Genomic DNA, 18,457 nt, shown 5'->3' on the forward strand with positions numbered 1-18,457 from the left:
CTCCCCCCATGCTGAGCCTTGACTTTCCTCCCCCCGTGTTAAAGCGGAGACAGGCTGTCCTCCTCCGCTTCTCTCTCCCTGCTAGACTGAAGCTGTCCCGGACCTCAGACCGGATGATGCGGGTTTCGGTGCTCCGGCTGGCCGCAGCGCTGGCTCTGTTTGCCGCAGTGTGCGGCTCTCGGGCGGAGGTGATCGATGACATCCTGAGCAGTCTCTCCCGCGGAGTGTCCTTCCTGGAGCGGCAGCATGAGCACATCAACCTGGACGGAGTGGTGGGGTTCGTCATACTGCAGGGTAGGACTGTTTACCAGTTGCAGGAAAACATCTGGAGAATAACAGCTGTTTATTGTTTGCTTGTTTTGGTGAAAGTCACTGATTTGATGCAGGTGCAGATCGAACAGGTTATACAAATCTGCAAAAGCTTTTAAAGTGAAATGCTTTTAACCTCAGTGTCGACTCAGAGGTTTTTGTCTCGCAGTGCCCGAAAGTGACACATTTTCTGCTTCACACTCAGACTTTTCACTGATCTGTTTTATTTTGTAGTAAAATACAGTAAAGTACAGCGCTGCCAGCACAGCTACTGCTCTGACATTTGATTTTATGACAATGGAAACCCCAAAGTAATCTAAAAATAAAGTAAATCTATTGTTTTATCCCCTTCTGTCCAAAAACAAATGATGAACATTTCCAGAAGAAAAAGTGTATCCCCCCAAAAAACTTTGATTTTGTGGCCGTAGCTTCTTAAAGAGCTAAAGTGGGATCATGTGTATTCAGAGCACAGAGGATAAAATGATGGCCAGTATTTTCTGCACGGCATTTAATATTCTGATTGGCCAGCTTCTAGGTGCCTGCTGAGGGGCAGCAATCTGTGCAGCATTAAACTGTAAAGTCGCTCACAGGAGGTCACGTTCCACGTTTTTAATGTGAACGTTTGATGCTGTAAGGACAAATAAAAAGGAAGCGTGTGACGGTCTGAGTGGTGGCTCTGATATTTTACTCCGCTCCACAGTGACAAACATTTAAATCTTGTTGCTTTCAGCAACTTTGAAGACAAACAGTCTTTGTTTTGCGTCACACTGTTTTCAGGTCTCACCACCGCTCGGCGAACAGTCCGCAAGTGTCTGCAGACGAGTCAGGGTCTTCCATGTGTAACATTATTAAAAAGATGCAGATTACAGCTCACTAAATGACACAACACTGACTGAAGCTGCGCCGCCACATTTGGCTAAATAGTTTCTGCCGTGGTTTGTTTTCTCACCAGGAAAACGAACTGACTTTAATGTGAGGCCGTGTTTGCACACAGAGCTCTGTTTGTCCAGCAGAGATCATCTTCATGCTTTATTATCTTTTCTCATAAATGCAGATGTGCAACAGCTGCTCTGCTGTTTATGAAACAGAAAACAGCAGAAAGTAACAGCTCAGTATTCACCATCTGCTTGCTTTTCTCATTTTAGACACAGACTGTGTCCGTGAAGTGACATAATTTGAACCTTTATATTTTCTGTATGTTGACAATACACAGCAGCCTTGTGAGAATCACAGTTTCTAAGTTACAAGGCTTTTTATCAATTTTCTACCAATCATTCATGAAGCTGACCTTGAAGACCTCGGTGGATGTAAGTCAGCATTTACAAACTCAGCCTGCTCCAGATTTAGAGAGATGGACATGATGCCACGCAGGAGCTACACCTGCAAACCTGTTGGCAACCAAAGCAGTCACACAGAGGCTTTCTGTGCAGCTGACCTCTTTGCATATGCAGCTGACTTCACCTAGAGCCAGCCGGTCAGGTAATATCGAGACCAGAAGGCTGCTGGCTGGTCTGCAGGTCTGTGTGACTGAGGCTGAAGTAAAAACACTGAAGATCTCACCTTTGAAATAAAACAGGAAGTAAGCCAAAAGAGGGAAAACACAAAGACAAAAGCGAGGGCATGAAAAAGAACAAAGGAAGAAAGTAACAGATCAGAAAACCAACTAAGGGCCTACCTTTCAAAATAAAACAGGAAGTAAACTGAAAGAGGGTCCATCCACAGGAGGACACAGGCAGAGGAAATTAAAACCATAAAGCAAGTTTACTTATATCCTTTTATTTTACGAATGAACTCTTTCTTCCTGTTTTTGTGTCTCAGCTGAGCTGAAGGAGGCGGTCCGGACGTGGCCTCACACCGACCCGGTCAGCTGGGCTCAGAGAACCACCGCCGTCGCTCTGGTCAGACGTCTCGACCAAAGTGTGGAGAAGGCTAACGCTGCACTGGAACAGGACGACCCAAAATACTACAGAGGTGAGACTTTCAGACTCCATGTCCCAAAAGTCTGCAGGTACAGTGCTGATCCATTTAGTGGTTAATTCTTGGAGCTGTTATGGTTTTTATGTGGAAGAATTTTTTTCAGATATTAACACATGAAAAGGCTCAGGGCAGTCTCAGATATGTAGGATTTAAAATCACACCTTATATTTATGAAGGTAAAAGTGTCAGTGATGTTAAAAATCTGTTCTTCACAGTGACACTGAAACACTACAGGTGAGTGAACACAACATCGAGAACACACAACAGTCAGAAAGCTAAGAGACAAATTTCAGTTTCACTGCTGTGACGTCTTCTGCAGGTGTTTCCTGAAAAAGGAGGAGCTTATTTAAATACTGTTTGAACTTATAGGGGCTGTTTATGAGTTAAATTTGTATTTAATTATGTTTTTAATCATCACGACGTATTGATTAAGGTTTAATTATATAATTTAAATATCTGACTTGAGAGAAATGAGCAGGCAGGTGTTGCACAGACGTGCAGGTGAGGTTTGTTGAGATCCTAGCAGACTTTAACACTTGTGCGTTTCTTGCATCCTCCTCCTCTCAAGAGTTCGAGCCCCTGTTGTCGTGGAGTTTCTGGCTGATTCCTCAGGAATGGTACACCACAGATCCCAGCCTGGTTTATCCCTCCACCATGACCACTGAGTGTTACGACGAGCAGCTCAGTGACAAATGTCTGACCCTGCTGCTGGGAACCTGGTACGAACCCACACCAACACCCCAAAGAGTCCGGCGTCAGAGGCTCTTTACTGTGCTGGTTCCTCTACATTTGGATTGTTGGACTGTGCAAATTATTCACCAGCCGCAGCCTGTTTTTTAACTTTAAAAATGCTGATTTACACTAAAAAGAAAGTTCCTTATCCTATTGTAACTGTCAGTAGTTTGGATTGTTTTTCACTACTGTGTAATTATGTATGAAGGTAACAATACCTGTTAGCTGAGGTGAGGACACTCACCTGCCCGAGTTGTGTGTGTGTGTTCGGCCAGGAAGATGAACGGGACGCCATGCATCATCACCAAGCCCTGCCGGGACACCATGACTCGTTTTGGGTGTCCACACTACTCTCTGTCCCACCAGCTTCTCTACTTCATGATCGGAAAAATGGTGAGCAAACAAAGATGGAAACAACACGTAAAACCACTCAAAGACCCACAGATGTGTGTAACACTAACAAGCATTTTGGAGAAAGAAACAACCTTATTTTAGGAAGCCTCACAGAAAGAGGGGCTCGAAACCAGATATGAGCCTCCTGTGTGGAGTTTGCATATCGGCCCAGAACCTCTGGTTTAAATCAAAATACCAGATTAATGCTGCCTATCTCTGCCCAAGCTGAATTTTAAATCTTTTACTTCCTGGTAAGACTCATTACATTTTCATTAACAATTTTCATTAAGAGTCTTTACATTTGTATGTTTTTCCCACTAAAATACTGAGCCAAAAGCTCAGGCTGAAGACTGCTCTAAACACTTGGCTGTAGAGCCATAGCTGTGAGCACAGAAGCCCCACCCACCCGCTCTCCAAGACATTCTGTTTATAATGTGCAGCCAATCAATAAAAAGCTGTCTTAAAGGGAGACCAGTGCAGAGCCAAAGACAGAGCCTTGGGGAACACCGCAGGTGGCAAAACTACTGTTAGAAATATTTGATTAAAGTAGCGAGGACCATTACAGATTTCAGTACGAGGGGAATTTATGAGCTTCAGTTTGTATTTCCATTTCAGAAAGGCTGCACTAATCTGCTGAAAGGTGACACACGAGCATCCAGAGCAAACATGACTGAACAGAACTACCAGAGGATCTTCTGCTCCAACATGATGAAGACCAACCAGGACATCAAAGACGGTCTGAGCGAACAGATGGTCGACATCTTCATCGAAAACAGTGAGTGTCGACATTTTCCTGATCCGGTGTTATTCCGGTGCGTAGTAAATGAATTCCCATATTTTAAAAAAAATGTTCTTACTCATATTTTAATATTTTCATGCAAAAAAGCTTAAAAATGAATTAATTTATAAATATAAACCACTAATTATGATAAACTTAAGGATAAACTCATAAAAATGATTGACTGGAATGGGAAAACCATATTGTCAAATACTGATGTGTCCTTTTGAATGAGATAAACTAAAACGTTTACGTTTTTTTGATGACTACATCACCATTTCAATATAAAAGAAAATTATGGAATTAAAAGAGATCATAACAAAATCTGAATTTCAACAAAATTCAGAGTGTTGGTTGTAGAATTTGGGGATTTTATTGTTGTGTCCTGACTTTTCAGGAGACATTGAGGCTCACCTTCAGAGAATTCATGTAACAAAGAAAGTTTTTTCTTGTTTTAGGACTTTTTAAGACTTTTAATTTAATTTTTGTTTTAGATTAAATTGAAAAGTGTACAGGGGGGAATTTGGATGAGCAGTCAACTGTAAAAATGTCTGAACTGTAAATAAATTAGTTTCTGAGTTTCCTCTCTATGTTGGCAGTCCTGATTTGTGGATTGTCTGGATTCTCCGACTTCCACAAAGCCGACTGGCTGCAGCACATTCTGAGGCTGCAGGACGAGGAGGTGGGCTGCTTTGGGAGAGACAGTGAGTATTACAAACCTGCTGAAATATATGTTCTTAGTCAAAAATACCAAATATGTCAAACCTCAGAAATATAGCAACAGTGTATTTTAGAGGTCTTAATGAAACAAAGATGGCCACTGATGCAAGAATGTGCAGGTTTTTTATGTGTTAGGCAAATAAAACACAAAGAGCATTCGTACAAGTAACGTGGCGATCAGATCTCTGTCTGACGTTATGTCACGGGATCTACACGGGATCTGAATTACCTGCAGATTTCTTGAGAAAACTTTTGAGGAAGTGCAGTAATTTGTTGTAGAAGAAACTTCAGAAATATTGTTATAATTTACCTACAGTTTCTAAACTTTTCATGATTTATTTCTTGATTTCTTTGGACAGACCAGCAAACAAAGACTGCAAACAGAATTTTCTGCTCATTTATTGTGAAAACTTTTAATAAGAATAAATGTTTGAAGTAGTCGTCACGGATGCTGGTGAATAATAATGCTGCCCATGTGTGGATAATAAAAACTGAAGAGGACCTAGAATACTTCCTTGAGGAACACCATATTTAACATCAGCTGCCCTGAACCATTAAATCACTTTTTACTTCAATTTTTAACTTTTGAGTAGAAAACAATGATAATGAGAGTAGTGATTAAGAGTCCTTCCATCTCAAATCGCTGCCAAAGTTCTATATCTGCACATACACGCTAATAAAAAACTGAAAGCCATGCATAGTTTACAACATGAAATTCTTCAGTTAAGTTGTAGCATTTTAAACTTTGGGAATTCTTTATGTTGGCCAAAGGCAGGATGTAAAATGGAAACAGGTTAGGAGCCTGAAACTTCCTTGAAGAACATAATTTCAACAACAAATGTCGTCGACACTAAATCACCCGAGTTACAAATTTAACTAGAGGGATGGAAAACCTTTGGGCTGTTCAGAATATTTGAGGTTTTTGGGAGCTTTTCGTCACAATTATTATTGCATTCCTGCAATGTTCATGTTTTGGATCCTGTAGTAAGATATTTAATAAATAGATTTAAATATCTATTTGAATACAATAAATAATAAAATCAGCCATGGAACAGACTTTTTATATGCACTGTACTGATGTATTAACCCATTTGATGTATTTTGAAAGAAATTAGTTTTAAACAAAAAAAATCTTCTCCTAATTACTGATGTGGATTACACAAGAATCAATTATCTGTATTTATCTGTATTAAATTACTTATTTCTGGGCAGTTCATTCTCTGTTGTTCTCCTCAGAGAGCATCATCTCACAGATCATTGGAGACGAGCTGCTGGAACAGCTGCAGCCTCACAGGAGAGTGAAGAGGAGGGAGAAGATACTTCCAGGTCCGTTTACATTTTTCTCAGCTGAGGATCTGTCACGGTCTGCAGCTGCAGAATGTGTGAAGTGATGATGAGGCGGTCCCAAATGCAGACTTAACAAAAAACGAGCTGCTTTATTCATAGGCTGCACAAAAACAGAAGCAAATGGCGAATGGAGATAGAACTAAACTAGGTAGACTAAAACATGAATCACAAAAATGAAACTAAGAACTTGGACATGGAGAGAGAAAAGCAATAACTGGACAAGGGACAAGAGGAACCTGACACAACATATATGCACGCACACACACACACACACACACACGAGGGTGATTAGGAAAAGCAGAAACACACGGGGAACACAGCTGGGACGAATTAGGCGTGACGAGACAGGGAGGAAGCAAACCACAACACACTGAACACAGGATGGCAGACTGTCAAAATAAAACAGGAAACACACTAAGACACAGACTAAAACACGCAGCATGATACAGGAGCCGGGAGGAAGGAAAGCACATGGGATCAAGACAGACTGGAGAGACAATTGGATGAGACACAAACAGTTACAGAGGCGAGACATGGAGGGAGAGAGAGACAAGACAGGCTGGGGAGAACACACATGGACAGACATGAGTGACTGTGGAAACACAAGGAGGGGAAGGTGTGGACACAGAAGGGAGACGCAAAACAACGACCCGACTAAGACATACACAGAGGGTGAGGGAGCGATAGACACCGAAACACAAACACAGACGACAAGACAGATTCTCACAGGAGACACGACGACAAAGGCACAAAAGGGACCTAACAGACCAGAAATGACCAATAACTCAGTGACATGGAAAGGACTGAACTCAATACTGAATGATAGAAAACTCAATCATAACATCTCAGGAATCACAAAAACACAATAAACTCAGAGCTGGATCAAATGACAAGATCGTAACAATCACATCAGCTGATCTTCAGCCACTGTGGCTAAAGAAGCTTGTTACGTTTTGTAGGTTTGGAGGAAATCTGAACAATGTTGGTGTTGTGAAGCCAGCGGAGGTCACATTAAAAATGCAGTTGGATGCAGAGCTGCTGGAGCTCATATGCTGATAATTTCTTGTTATGTGTGAAGCTGGCATGAACAGTCTTTACCACCTTAAGTACTTCATCTGATTTAGTTTGGGGGTTTTGTTATTGTCTAATAAACTCTGTTTTCTTTCATCTGCCAGACGGCTGTTCCAGTCACATGACGGCGGTGGCGGTCGGTGCTCTGGGAGGATACCTGAACTACTACCTGACAGAGCAGGACATTACAAAGAGGCCGCTCTCCTGAGGGGCGTTCTCACGAGAAAAAAACACTGTAGATCATCAGGTAGAGACTTTCGTCATCGGTGAAATGAGGCAGACTCTCCACACCACATGTCGCTTTAAGAACGTAGTGTTAACATGATGAAAACGCCTAATGCAAAGCTGGGATGTGGAAGCTAAAGCTTTATTTTCAGTCATGTTTTGTTACTATAACAATAAAGCTGATTTTTTTTACCATTATTATTATCAAACCTAAACAAGATGTTTGAAAGTAGTGATGCTCCAACCGTAAAAAAGGATGGCGTACTCAATAAGTAGGACCATGGTAAAATGTAAATGGGCGTTTTGAAGGATGAGACTTGGATTAATTCGACTTTTCGAGGTCATCGCGAGAGTTTTTCTGGCTCCAGGGGTTAAAGTGGGCCACGGTGATCCTGAAAGCCCACCTCCAGTTAATGAGGGATTACATTTGATCGGCAGCTTTTAATATTAAGAGTTCATTTTTATTGCAGCTCGGCTTTGTTTCCAGCTGCTCCCACCTCAACCAATCAGACGGTGACACACGGCTGCATGCACACTCTGAGCCTTCAATCCTTCCATTCGTGTCAGAGTTCATGCTCACAATAAGACTGGAATCCTAATACTTTAGCATTTAGCCATCACTACAGGAGTCCACAGAAAGTGCTGTATGAAAGTTACAGTCACACACTGAGCTGTAATGGTGACGAGGGCAGAGCTGGTCCCGATGTTTTCAGCTTTGAGAACTGAAAATGCACAGCTAAGAGTTTTTATACAAAAGTGTGCTCTGAGTGAATTTAATTCAATTCAGTTTTATATATATAAATTTATAGGGCCAAATCACAACAAGAGTCACCTCGAGGCGCTTTATATTGTACGGTAAAGACCCAGGAAATATACCCACCCCCCACCAGCCCAATCCCACTCTAACCCCTGTGCATCAGCGACATTGTGTCCACAAAACAGTGTTTTTTCTTTGATGTAGCCTCTTTAGGAGAAATTTGTAGTTGCAATGAGTGAACAAGAGATCAGCTGGACCTGGAGGGGGGTGGGGTTACCTTTGTGTGAACACCACAGTGAGAAAAACACAGAGGGCACAGCGTGATGTGGTCAGAGACTTGACAATCTTTGATTTTTAACGATTCGACGATTTTTAAAGTTTATATAAAGCTAAAAACACTGATTGGAGCATCTCTATTTAAAACACATATTTACATTTACTTTGAAAAAAACATCAGAATCCACCCAGGTTGTTTTCCTGGTGAAAACCTTGAGTTAAGTTCTAAAAATATCTTTATTTACTTTAAATCATATTGTTTTTCACACGTATTTAATCGACAAACAGAGTCGGGAGCAGCGGCTGCAGAGGATCTGCATGAACCGAATGCATGGAGATAAACGTACATTACTATCATCATGTATGTTTATGTTAGTGAAATAAACATAACCAATAAAACTAAAGTCTGTTCTACAAACCGTTGTGTTCATAGTGATGATAAATGCAGCCCGTTAACTGTGATTATATCAGATCTGCTCACTGAGATCACGTCCTTCAGCCAGAAGTGTCCCAGCGCAGAGAAGCCGGACGAAAGCTCCACAGAAACACGTCACTGTGTTCTGACCGTCTTTAAACCGAGTTTCTGTGGAACTTATTAAACTGTCATAACTCAGCCGGTAACACCTTTGTGATGTCACTTGTTCCAGCCAATCACCTCGTAGAACAGGGCCTTGAGAAGCCGAGCCTCGTAGGTGACGGTGTTCTTGCCGATGTGAATGCGGACCTCCTCCAGAGGCTGCTCGATGATGGCCGGCACCTCCTTCCCATAAACTGCAGGAAAGCAAAGAAAACAGTCGGTCAGAGCATTCGGAGTGCAAAATTACTTTTTACCACAGTACAGGAGGCATCAACATGAACATTTAAAATGGAAACACTGCAAACAATTTTACACTCCAGCTAAACAACCTAAAGTCCCAGCGTGACTGTGATGGATCGATCACAGTTTGAATAATGTGCAGCAGTTAAATGTCTGTGACGCAGAGGACCAGAAACAGGCAGTAACACCCTGAATGTTTGATCCGTTTCCTGATAATTCACTGGAGAAAACTTCAAAAAGTGTGTTTGGATAAGCTTCAGAGGCTCATATCAGCAAGTGTGTCCTTCACTGGTTTCTGACTTCTGGACTCTAAGCATCAACATTAGCTGTTTAAGTTGCCACCATGTTGGTTTCTCAGAGCTGAAGGGGACTGGAGCTGTGGTCAGTGTCTCTTACAGCGGTTTCCAACTGTGTGAAGAGACTAAAGATACTACACTATCACCAAAACGTTAACAATCACTAAAAACTGGGACCCGTACACGAACATTTTAATCTGAAGAAACAGAGTAATCCCATTAATCGAGTCGTCACACCGGTGTGTTCTCGAGATATTTCTGCAGGCGTGTTTGTGACGGCTGCTCACCCTCGCAGTGCTCCAGGAACTGAATGCACTCCTGTACCACGGTGTCCCTCAGCATGACCATGTGTTTGGACATGTTCTCCAGCAGGGACAGGAAACAGCGCTTGGCGTAGAACCATGTGTCCGTCCCCAGCTACACACAAACAGAACAGATTAACAACATATAACCAGACTGAACGCCTCAGCGCCTGCCAGCAGGATTTGTTTTGTGAACACTGTAAGCTGTCGTCGTGACAGTTTAACCACACAGGACGGTTTCCTGTATAAAATGATCTGAAGTAACCAGAGACGAGAAGCTTGTGTGATGGGCGTGCATCTCGCCAGGTTTCACATTCCTGTCGTGCTCTCTGCTTTCACTGTGGATGCGACTGGATGGTGATTGTTGGAGGGGATGACAGGCAAGATGCTCAGGATGATGGCGTGTGTTCTCAGCTGGATTTTAGTGGACTCAGCTGCAGCTGGACTCCGCTGATGTTGTGACCAAACGGGATCAAAAGGTTCCCAAAAAGAGCAGCTCGGCCTTGGAGAAGGTGCTCCTGCAGGACTGTATTTGTTGTTCAGATATTTTTTAATCCTTGGACACAAAATCTGAACACTGCAAGTGGGATTACCTCCATTTAATATTAAATTAAGCTAAAGCATGATTAGATTTCATCAGACTGTACAAACAAGCTGTAAGTGGAGTCAGATTGCACAGAAACTGCAGATTTATGAATAAAACTAAACCATGAAGGATGAAATGTTCATAGGACTGCTTTTGATAAAACTGTCCATGTGCATGGTTCTCTTTTTAAGTCTTAATCTAAAACTACATGCATGAGTCTCTAATCTATAACCATGAACGTGGACATGGAAGTGAAGAAGACTGTCCGGGTGTTAAGCATATTAAAAAAAACTCCATGAAGCTTGTTTGTTCCTGTGCCTCCTGCTGCTCCTGCAGCTGGTGGGGCTGGTTTGGGCCTGGGCCACCAAGCATCCTCACTGTGGCTGTGTTTTTCCATCACAGCCATTAAAGGCTTGCGCTCTGTTATGCTGTGTGTCCTTCCAGTGTTAAATGACACAGAAGTGTGTGGTCTGTACGAGCCCTGCTCGTTTTTGTGTGGGAAAAGGACAAATCTTCAAATTAGAGAAACAAGATTTGAGTTTTCATTTTTTTCATCCATCTGTAAGAACGATGCCATCCAGCACTGATTTACTCGGTTCAGTCGGTGCTAAGCATTTAGCCCCGGCCCTTACACCGCTTACACCAACACCAGGCTCTGATTGGAGGCGCACTCTCCCAACAGATGGCCAATCGGCTGCAGTCCAAGAAGCAGGACTGCGGAGGGAGACTTAAAGTGTTCCTGAGTGGAAGCACAGTCGGCACCTCTTCTCTCACTAAAGCTGATCGCCCGGTTGAATCATCATCGTGATTACAAAAGTACTGGAATCAAAATCTTCTGAGTGTTGTTCACAGTTTGAGGATCACCAGGGTGACCTGTTTGATTTTCTTTTCTTAGCCGTAGGCACTGGGAGCCAGTCAAACATCAGGGGCATTAAACTGGGCAGTAGGAGACGACGTTGTGGTCAGCCTTGGTGACCCGAAGGTCTCTGTGATCTTTTGTATCTGACTGATACAATTGGTGGAAAAATGGCTGACCTTCTTGTTGTAAGGCTCCAGGCTCTTGATGACACGGGAGATGCCAAAGTCGTAGTTTCCCTTTGCACAGTACAGCGTCCTGAAAGACAAAACACAAGTGTGCAAAGAAGGTTTCACAGAGATGATCTTACTGATGATAGCAGGACTTTTTTCTTCTTCTTCTCTAACCTTCACATCAGAAATGATACAAAATAAAATACTTAGGACTGATTTCTGATTGCATAGTAACTCCCTTTCATTACAACTGAAGAATACAGTAAATACCTGCTGACTGTCCCCATAAAGCTCTTCCTGTGTGGGACTCACCCGATGACCAGGTTGACGATGCAGAGGTGAAAGACCTTTTTGTCGGGGTCGTCGTAGGAGATCTGCTCCTCTTCTTTCTCGATCTTCCTCATCAGCTCTTCAGCCTGTTAAACCGGGACGACACGCAAAGATCATCAGTCAGAGAAGTTATGCTGTCCTGTTATTGCAGAGGCTCGATTCTGGGCTTTGCTGCTCTTTCTCACACCTTTCCTTTCTACTCTCAGACACAACAAAGGCTAAAAGCTCCCCCCAAAAAAGCCATCCATCCTGGACAGTGGAGCTCGAGTTTGGATGAAAGTATCACACAGGGACCTGATCAGACTCCCAGCGGGGAAAGGCTGGAGCTAGCTGTCTGAACTTTCAGGCAGTCTAACAGCACTGCTGGATTTCAACATGTTTCCATGCACGGCTTTTTGTTAATTCTGTCACCGTCAGTGTGGAGAGAAAGTAGTGCCCGCTGTGGCTTTACTGCATAACAAAGAATCAACAGTGACAGTGGCCATCGCACAGAATGAGTACGATAGCCATATGTGTGCATGAGTCTGAACAGATATCCTCTGTGCTCCCTCTCTCTTTAGGAGGACATCCCAGTGGACATTAATCTAATCTTCTATCAGGATATAAATGCTGCTTCATCGTTTTTCTCTACAATGATATATATTAAACTGGAATAGGGTAATTAATTTATTTCGTTGACTTCTTTTGTCTCATCTGGTGTGTCTCTGTTTTTTAAAGCAGTGCTTTGCATGAGTTTCATTACTTTCATGTGTGTTATAAACGTGTTCTTCTGGATACAAACCATATAGAAACACCTTTGGGCTGACAGTGACCGTGTCTGTACGTTACCTCTTCGTTTTGGCTCGTCATGATGTAGGACACGCACAGGTTGGCTAAGACCACTGCGCTCACGTTCAGGATCTACAGAAGCAAACACCAACATGGATCAGAGGCTTGACCAATGATTTCACAGGAAATCTTTTCAGTCAGCAGCAGAACCTTTAAATTATCCCACTGATGTGAGGTTTAATCTGAACTGGAACATATAAGAAAACTGCAGGTGTTTTCACAGCTATAGTCTGTTTAGTCTGGTCCGAATCAGCTGGGTTGGTAAACTTGTAGATTTTCTCAGGGTTTGGTTTCTTTTCTTGTGTCACTACAAACCACATGAGAATGTTCAGTCTACTGATTGGCCAGATGTGTCCGAGGTGAGAGAAACAAAAGTAAATACAGGAAGAAGGTGCTTTGTTCTGCACTACTGCACAGAGCATGGAGAATATTTTAGCTAAAACCTACAACGTACAGCTGGCTTTGGCTCAGATCGAGGATGGATCACATTCACACCATAAAAAATGCTCTTTGTTCAACACTGGTGAAATTACTGCGTTCACACCTGCACAAACCAAAACGAACCAGAGTTTGAATTGAACAGACTAAAAACCACAGGTGTGAAAACATCCTAAAAACTCTTTATTGTCCAGTGTTAGTGTGCTCTGTTAAACACTCCAGACCTTCAGCCATGTGACTATCTGAAGTTGTACAACATCAGAAACACCACTGCAAACCATCACACTAAACAGCGGATTCATGCACAGATAGAAACTGCAGAGAAACAGGTGTTTGGTCTGTTTTTTGTTTACCGATGGTTTGCACTTGCAGGGACACTCTTGTATGTTACACTGCTCCACCTGGACAAAAAGGCACACTGTCAGCTTTTACAGCTGACGTCACACTGTCATCATTTGGTGCCCACAGTTGAACAGGCGGGTAATAATCCGCCCTGAGCACTCACGTTGTCGTAGTGCTTCTTGACGATGGGCTCGTAGAAGCCGATAGCCTCCTTGTACTTGTTCTGCATGAAGAGCACGTGAGCCACGTTCAGCTTCCAGGTGTCGTTATCGTTGCAGTACTCCACCGACTTGCGAAAAATCTTCTCCACCATCTGGAAGTTCTCGCGGTTCCAGTAGATCTTAGCCTGAGCCATGAGGACAACGATGTACCTGTGAAGAGATGCGGCCAATCAGAAAATAATCCTCTGTTACTGAATTTGCTTTGTTTCCATTGAGGAAATGAAAACACGGCTTAGTGTGTTTGCGCGTCCTCACTTTTCCTGCATCAGTTCGAAGTCCTGCACGGCTTTCTTCTGCAGTTCCTCATCTCGAGTCAGCCTGGTTTCCTGCAGCTCGAAGAAGATGAGTGATTCACACAGACATTTTATTTGTATTCAATCCTGTCCTGCAAGAAATCGGCAAGTTCAACTGCAAGCCCCTTTGCAACCAGCCTCCAAACCACGTTTTATAGTTCTGAGTTAACCCACAACGCCACTCCTATAACAAAAGCATGTCTGATATATAACCCCACAAAATAAAATACAGGCAGTGTGAAAATGCTGTGTGCAGTAAGACAGAAAGAGCAGCGTGAGGTAAACAACCTGCTTTGTTAGCTTGCGTAGCTGTTCTGCCAGTTTTCCGTTCATCTCTTCAAACTTCCTGAAAGCCTGAAAAAAGAACGCAGGTAATGAAACATGACGGATACAAAAGACACAAAAACAAATCTGATGCTGAACCATCAAACTGGTCTTTTCCAGCCGACTGTCATCCACAGCATTAGTTGTGTTTCATTCGCAGTGTTGACTGGTTAGCTCAGCAGGTTAACGTACTATGGTTCATGTTTCTAGCACTCGCACTAACGAGTATTATTTTGTAATTTCATCCTTCTATACATTCTCTGCCGATTGTCCAGGTCTGGATTGTGGCAGCAGCAGTCTAAGCATAGGTGTTAAGACCTCCCCCTCCCAGCCATCTCCTCCAGTTCTTCTAGGAGGCTGGTTAAGTGTTCCTATGCAAGCCAAATTACAAAACCTCTCTAGAGTGTCCTGGTTCTGCTCTAGGGTCTCCTCCCAGTTAGATATCCCTGAAGCACCTAGAGAGGGTCCAGGAGTCATCCTATTCAGAGGCCTGAATCACCTTGACTGACTCCTTTCGATGTGGAGCAGCAGCTCAACTGAATGACTGAGATCCTCATCCAATCTATGGCTGAGTTGAGAAACCCCTCAGAGGAAGCGGATGTGTCTTCAGTGCTGCTTTCAGTCAAAACGCAGAGCTCGTGGTGAGGAAACGTAGACTGAGCCATAAAGAGTTCCTCTTTACCACAACGGACCGCCACAACGTCCTCATTGGTCCATCTGTCAGTTTCGTCTCACTTGTGAACACCCTCACATAACTGAAACTCCTTCCCCGTCCTGGAGTCTGCACTCTCTTTGTTTTCCAGCTCAGGTGTAAAGGTACTAATTCTCATTTCAACCACTTCACTAAAATGATCTGTTTCATTTACAGTCATTACAAAGAGACTCAAAAAAATCTTGCACATGAATCCAAGTCCAAGCTGGAAGTCGACATTTCAATGAGAACAGTTTTAACAGAGCTTAAATATATTTTTCAGCCGTGAAACTTTCATATCATGTGGACATTTGGTAGATTTTATACAGATCATTAAAAATATCTTCCTATTGTTAATAAGGTGTCAGGTGTTTTGTACCGTACCTCCTCTGGTGCCGTCTGGCAGGTCAACAAAGCATCAAGAAACTCGTACATGTACTGAAGAAGAAACAGATGATGATTGTTTTTGTTATTACTAGTCATATTTGTGCAGACGACACTACACCAGATGTGCTAATTAGAATAAAATCAACTGTCTGGTCTCTTGAGGATGCTCGTTACTCACCGGGGAGAGGAACTTGTAGGTGAGATGTGCGTTTTCTGCCAGGACATCAGCTGCCAGGTCAAAGTACTGTGAGAAGTCCAGCAGAGAAGTTAATGCCATCTTAATGAAAGACTTGCAGCTCTTTGTTTTCAGCTCTTTCCACTGGAACTCACACCACCTGAGTCCAAATCCCTTTGCAAACAGTGTTACTCCCTGCGTGGATGCTCACTGGTGGAAACTGCTGACATGCCACAGAGAGGCGTCGTGGTGTTTATGGAGAACGGCGATAAATCTCTGAATAATGAGGTCAGCGTGAGCGCTGTCAGGGAGAGGAGCTGTTCAGAGTTTATAGGGCTGCCAATTAAAACGAACTGAATGGAAATTTTTAATTTACTGAGGAAAAAGTAAAGAAAAAACATAGAAATTAACTGTAAAACTGTGTTTTTGGAGCAGTAGATCTGAATATTGATGCTTAAAGTCAGAAATTCTTTATCTGTCTTATTTAAACTGGCACGGTGGCAGATGCTTTTGTGAAAGATGTTTTCTTGATTAATTTCTTGTGAGATTTATTTTTGTGTCTTTTATGGTTCAGTGTCTACTTTTCTTTATCTTTGTTTTTACTTCTGTCTTATTTTGGTAATCTGCAGCAGCTACTTCCTGTCGCCGCTGTAATTTTCTGCCACACCCTGATAAATTTCAGCTGTGTCTTCTTCTTCTCAGTTTTTGGTTATTCCACCTGGTTTCCCTCCTCGTGCTCCTTTGTGTTTCTGAGATTCCTGCGTTGTTTGGCCACGTGGATGTTTTTTAAAATGTTTTTTTCTGAACTTTTGTAAGCTAAAACTGCTTGTTTCAGTTACCTAATTACCTGAACTAATCTGAGCTGTTACGAGCCTTTAAAGCCACGCTGGAGTGGGACAAATTATTTTCCACACTGTTTGCTGGATCACAGCAAGAGCCTGTCTGAAAGTCCAAATAGTGCTGAGTACAGCACGTTTCATATTGTTGTGTTTCTATAGCAGAATAAAAGTCTTCAGCAGGTTTGCTACAGCAACAGGAACAATTACCAGGATCCTATTGTTCTAATTTCTATGCACATATTTTTGCTTTTATTCAAATGTACTTTTTACTGAGCCTCTTAGCTCATCATCTCTCTGAAACACAAGCTGTTTTTAGTGCCATTTAAGACAACCTGCTTCTGATTGACTGCCCCTCAGAAACACCGGGTTATAAAAGCAGCTGCATGTGATGATCACAGTAAGGAAATATACTGTCACAGGCGTCATGCAGGGCCAAGAGTAGAAACAAACTGAGTGTCTAAAGCAGCCTGAGCTTCTGGCCCACAGGGAGTACTTGTACATACGCTACACTGACTTTATCAGAAACTTTGCTTATGTTTAATATGAACATCCACCGCTGGAATATGAGATACATGACAGAAAATCAAGAAAAGCATCTTTGACCTGACGTTTAGCAGGTCAGTGGGAGTCTTTGCTGCTGTAGTTGGTCTCCTTCAGACAAAATACTGCTGCGTACCTCGTGTTTGCAGTAGAGCAGCAGCAGGTTTCCAAAGGTGACGGGGGGGAAGGAGGGCTGCTGCAGGAGGAAGGCCAGCTTCTCGAAGCCCTCCGACGGCTTCGTGTCCATGTTCAACAGAGCCTGGTTGTGGAGTGTCACTGGGTCCAGTTCCTGTAAAAATACACATAATATAGGAGATGAAGTACATAATACTGCATTGAGTGTACAAGAATAACTGCACTTTTTCGAATTGAAGCAGGGCTGATTGCTTTTATAATGAACCAGATAAAACAAGTTGTACAGACTTCAACAGAAATACAAACTTTCATCGTTTGTGAGTTTTCATTTGCTCATTTTGTTCTTTTTTTATTGTTAGTGTATAAAAGACGCACAGCTGGAGGGAGAAGGACTCTTTGAACAGCCTGTTTAAATTCTTGTTTCAGTTTCTAAAGATGAAGAAGCTTTTTCTCCTTCACTGTTTCTGTGTATGAGCAGAAACACCAGGTCTGGAAATGGTCACTTTGCTCCTCGTGGTGAATTTAATTAAAAGTGGCCGAGACTATAAAAATGTCACGAGCACCGTTACACCTGAGATCATGAAAAACTGCTGTGGCTACAACAGAACAGTTTATGATGATGTCAAACATCATATTTAATTGACATCATTTAAAATGATGCTCAGAGTCGAGGATGGCTCATTTTGTTAGACGGTGTTTGTCTCGTCTCCTCTCTCCTCGTATCTCCTCATCACCTCCTCTGCTCACATCTCACGTGGGAGGGACTAAGGAGGATGAGCACCCTGATACTCCCTTTGTCAAATTAGGAACAGAGACATCCTTTAAACTGGCACACTGAGACTGAGCTGCAGGTCACAGTCAGGAGGACAGAGGAGACAAGGAAGCACAGGTTAGAGAAAAAAGCCCCCCCCCCCGCCCAATGACTGGTTGTCTATAGTGATAAACAGTAAAATGATGGTGTTTACGTTTTGTTCTACCGATTATTTAATTCACAAAAAACAAACACTTTAAATCATATAAATGACTAGAATAAATAAAATAGATACTTTGTATTTTTTACACTCTGGATCCATTTCATTTGAGTTTTGCTGCTGTGGTCCCATTAATTTCAGGCTGTAAAAAATTTAGGTAAAACTTCACTTCCTAGTATTTCTGACTCACTGCACTTTGCATGGATTTCCACTAGGGGGCACTAGTTGTTCATAAGCCATGACTCAGAGGCAGTGACAGGCTGGACCAAGGACAGTGTCCCATCTGTACATTAATTTTAATGAAGTCATCTTAGGATGATAAAAAATA

At 42.5% G+C, this 18,457-nt stretch overlaps 2 protein-coding genes across 5 annotated transcripts in view; one reads left to right on the forward strand and one right to left on the reverse strand.

The window, feature by feature from the left end:
• Positions 1-9,003, forward strand: c4h16orf89 (chromosome 4 C16orf89 homolog). Its single transcript, XM_084925079.1, has 8 exons — positions 1-294; positions 2,128-2,280; positions 2,855-3,005; positions 3,294-3,411; positions 4,027-4,186; positions 4,789-4,893; positions 6,146-6,235; positions 7,432-9,003. Exons 1-8 carry the CDS (start codon positions 9-11, stop codon positions 7,533-7,535), a joined length of 1,167 nt encoding a protein of 388 aa, XP_084781205.1. The 5' UTR covers positions 1-8; the 3' UTR covers positions 7,536-9,003.
• The window catches only part of ift70 (intraflagellar transport 70), a 21,383-nt gene continuing 9,251 nt past the window's right edge, over positions 6,326-18,457 (reverse strand). Inside the window, exons 9-20 of one of the 4 annotated variants that reach the window (XM_084925074.1) lie at positions 17,160-17,312; positions 15,648-15,713; positions 15,467-15,520; positions 14,356-14,421; positions 14,030-14,106; positions 13,717-13,924; positions 13,565-13,612; positions 12,774-12,845; positions 11,928-12,031; positions 11,622-11,700; positions 9,986-10,115; positions 6,326-9,356 (exon numbers count right to left, since the gene is read on the reverse strand). In XM_084925074.1, coding sequence (XP_084781200.1) covers positions 9,220-9,356; positions 9,986-10,115; positions 11,622-11,700; positions 11,928-12,031; positions 12,774-12,845; positions 13,565-13,612; positions 13,717-13,924; positions 14,030-14,106; positions 14,356-14,421; positions 15,467-15,520; positions 15,648-15,713; positions 17,160-17,312 — 1,194 coding nt within the window. In that variant the 3' untranslated portion in view covers positions 6,326-9,219. The remainder of the gene's footprint in view (positions 9,357-9,985; positions 10,116-11,621; positions 11,701-11,927; positions 12,032-12,773; positions 12,846-13,564; positions 13,613-13,716; positions 13,925-14,029; positions 14,107-14,355; positions 14,422-15,466; positions 15,521-15,647; positions 15,714-17,159; positions 17,313-18,457) is intronic. The other 3 variants (XM_084925076.1, XM_084925078.1, XM_084925077.1) reach the window with 3 other exon arrangements.

Source organism: Perissodus microlepis, chromosome 4 (genome assembly GCF_051167445.1).
Source record: "Perissodus microlepis isolate ML-2025 ecotype Zambia chromosome 4, ASM5116744v1, whole genome shotgun sequence".
Classification (NCBI taxonomy): Eukaryota; Metazoa; Chordata; class Actinopteri; order Cichliformes; family Cichlidae; genus Perissodus; species Perissodus microlepis.

Coding starts and splice junctions, on each gene's coding strand:
- c4h16orf89 (XM_084925079.1), top strand. CDS start 9: ATGCTGAGCCTTGACTTTCCTCCCCCCGTGTTAAAGCGGAGACAGGCT. Junction 2,281..2,854: donor CGACCCAAAATACTACAGAG/GTGAGACTTTCA, acceptor CCTCCTCTCAAG/AGTTCGAGCCCCTGTTGTCG. Junction 6,236..7,431: donor GAGGGAGAAGATACTTCCAG/GTCCGTTTACAT, acceptor TTCATCTGCCAG/ACGGCTGTTCCAGTCACATG.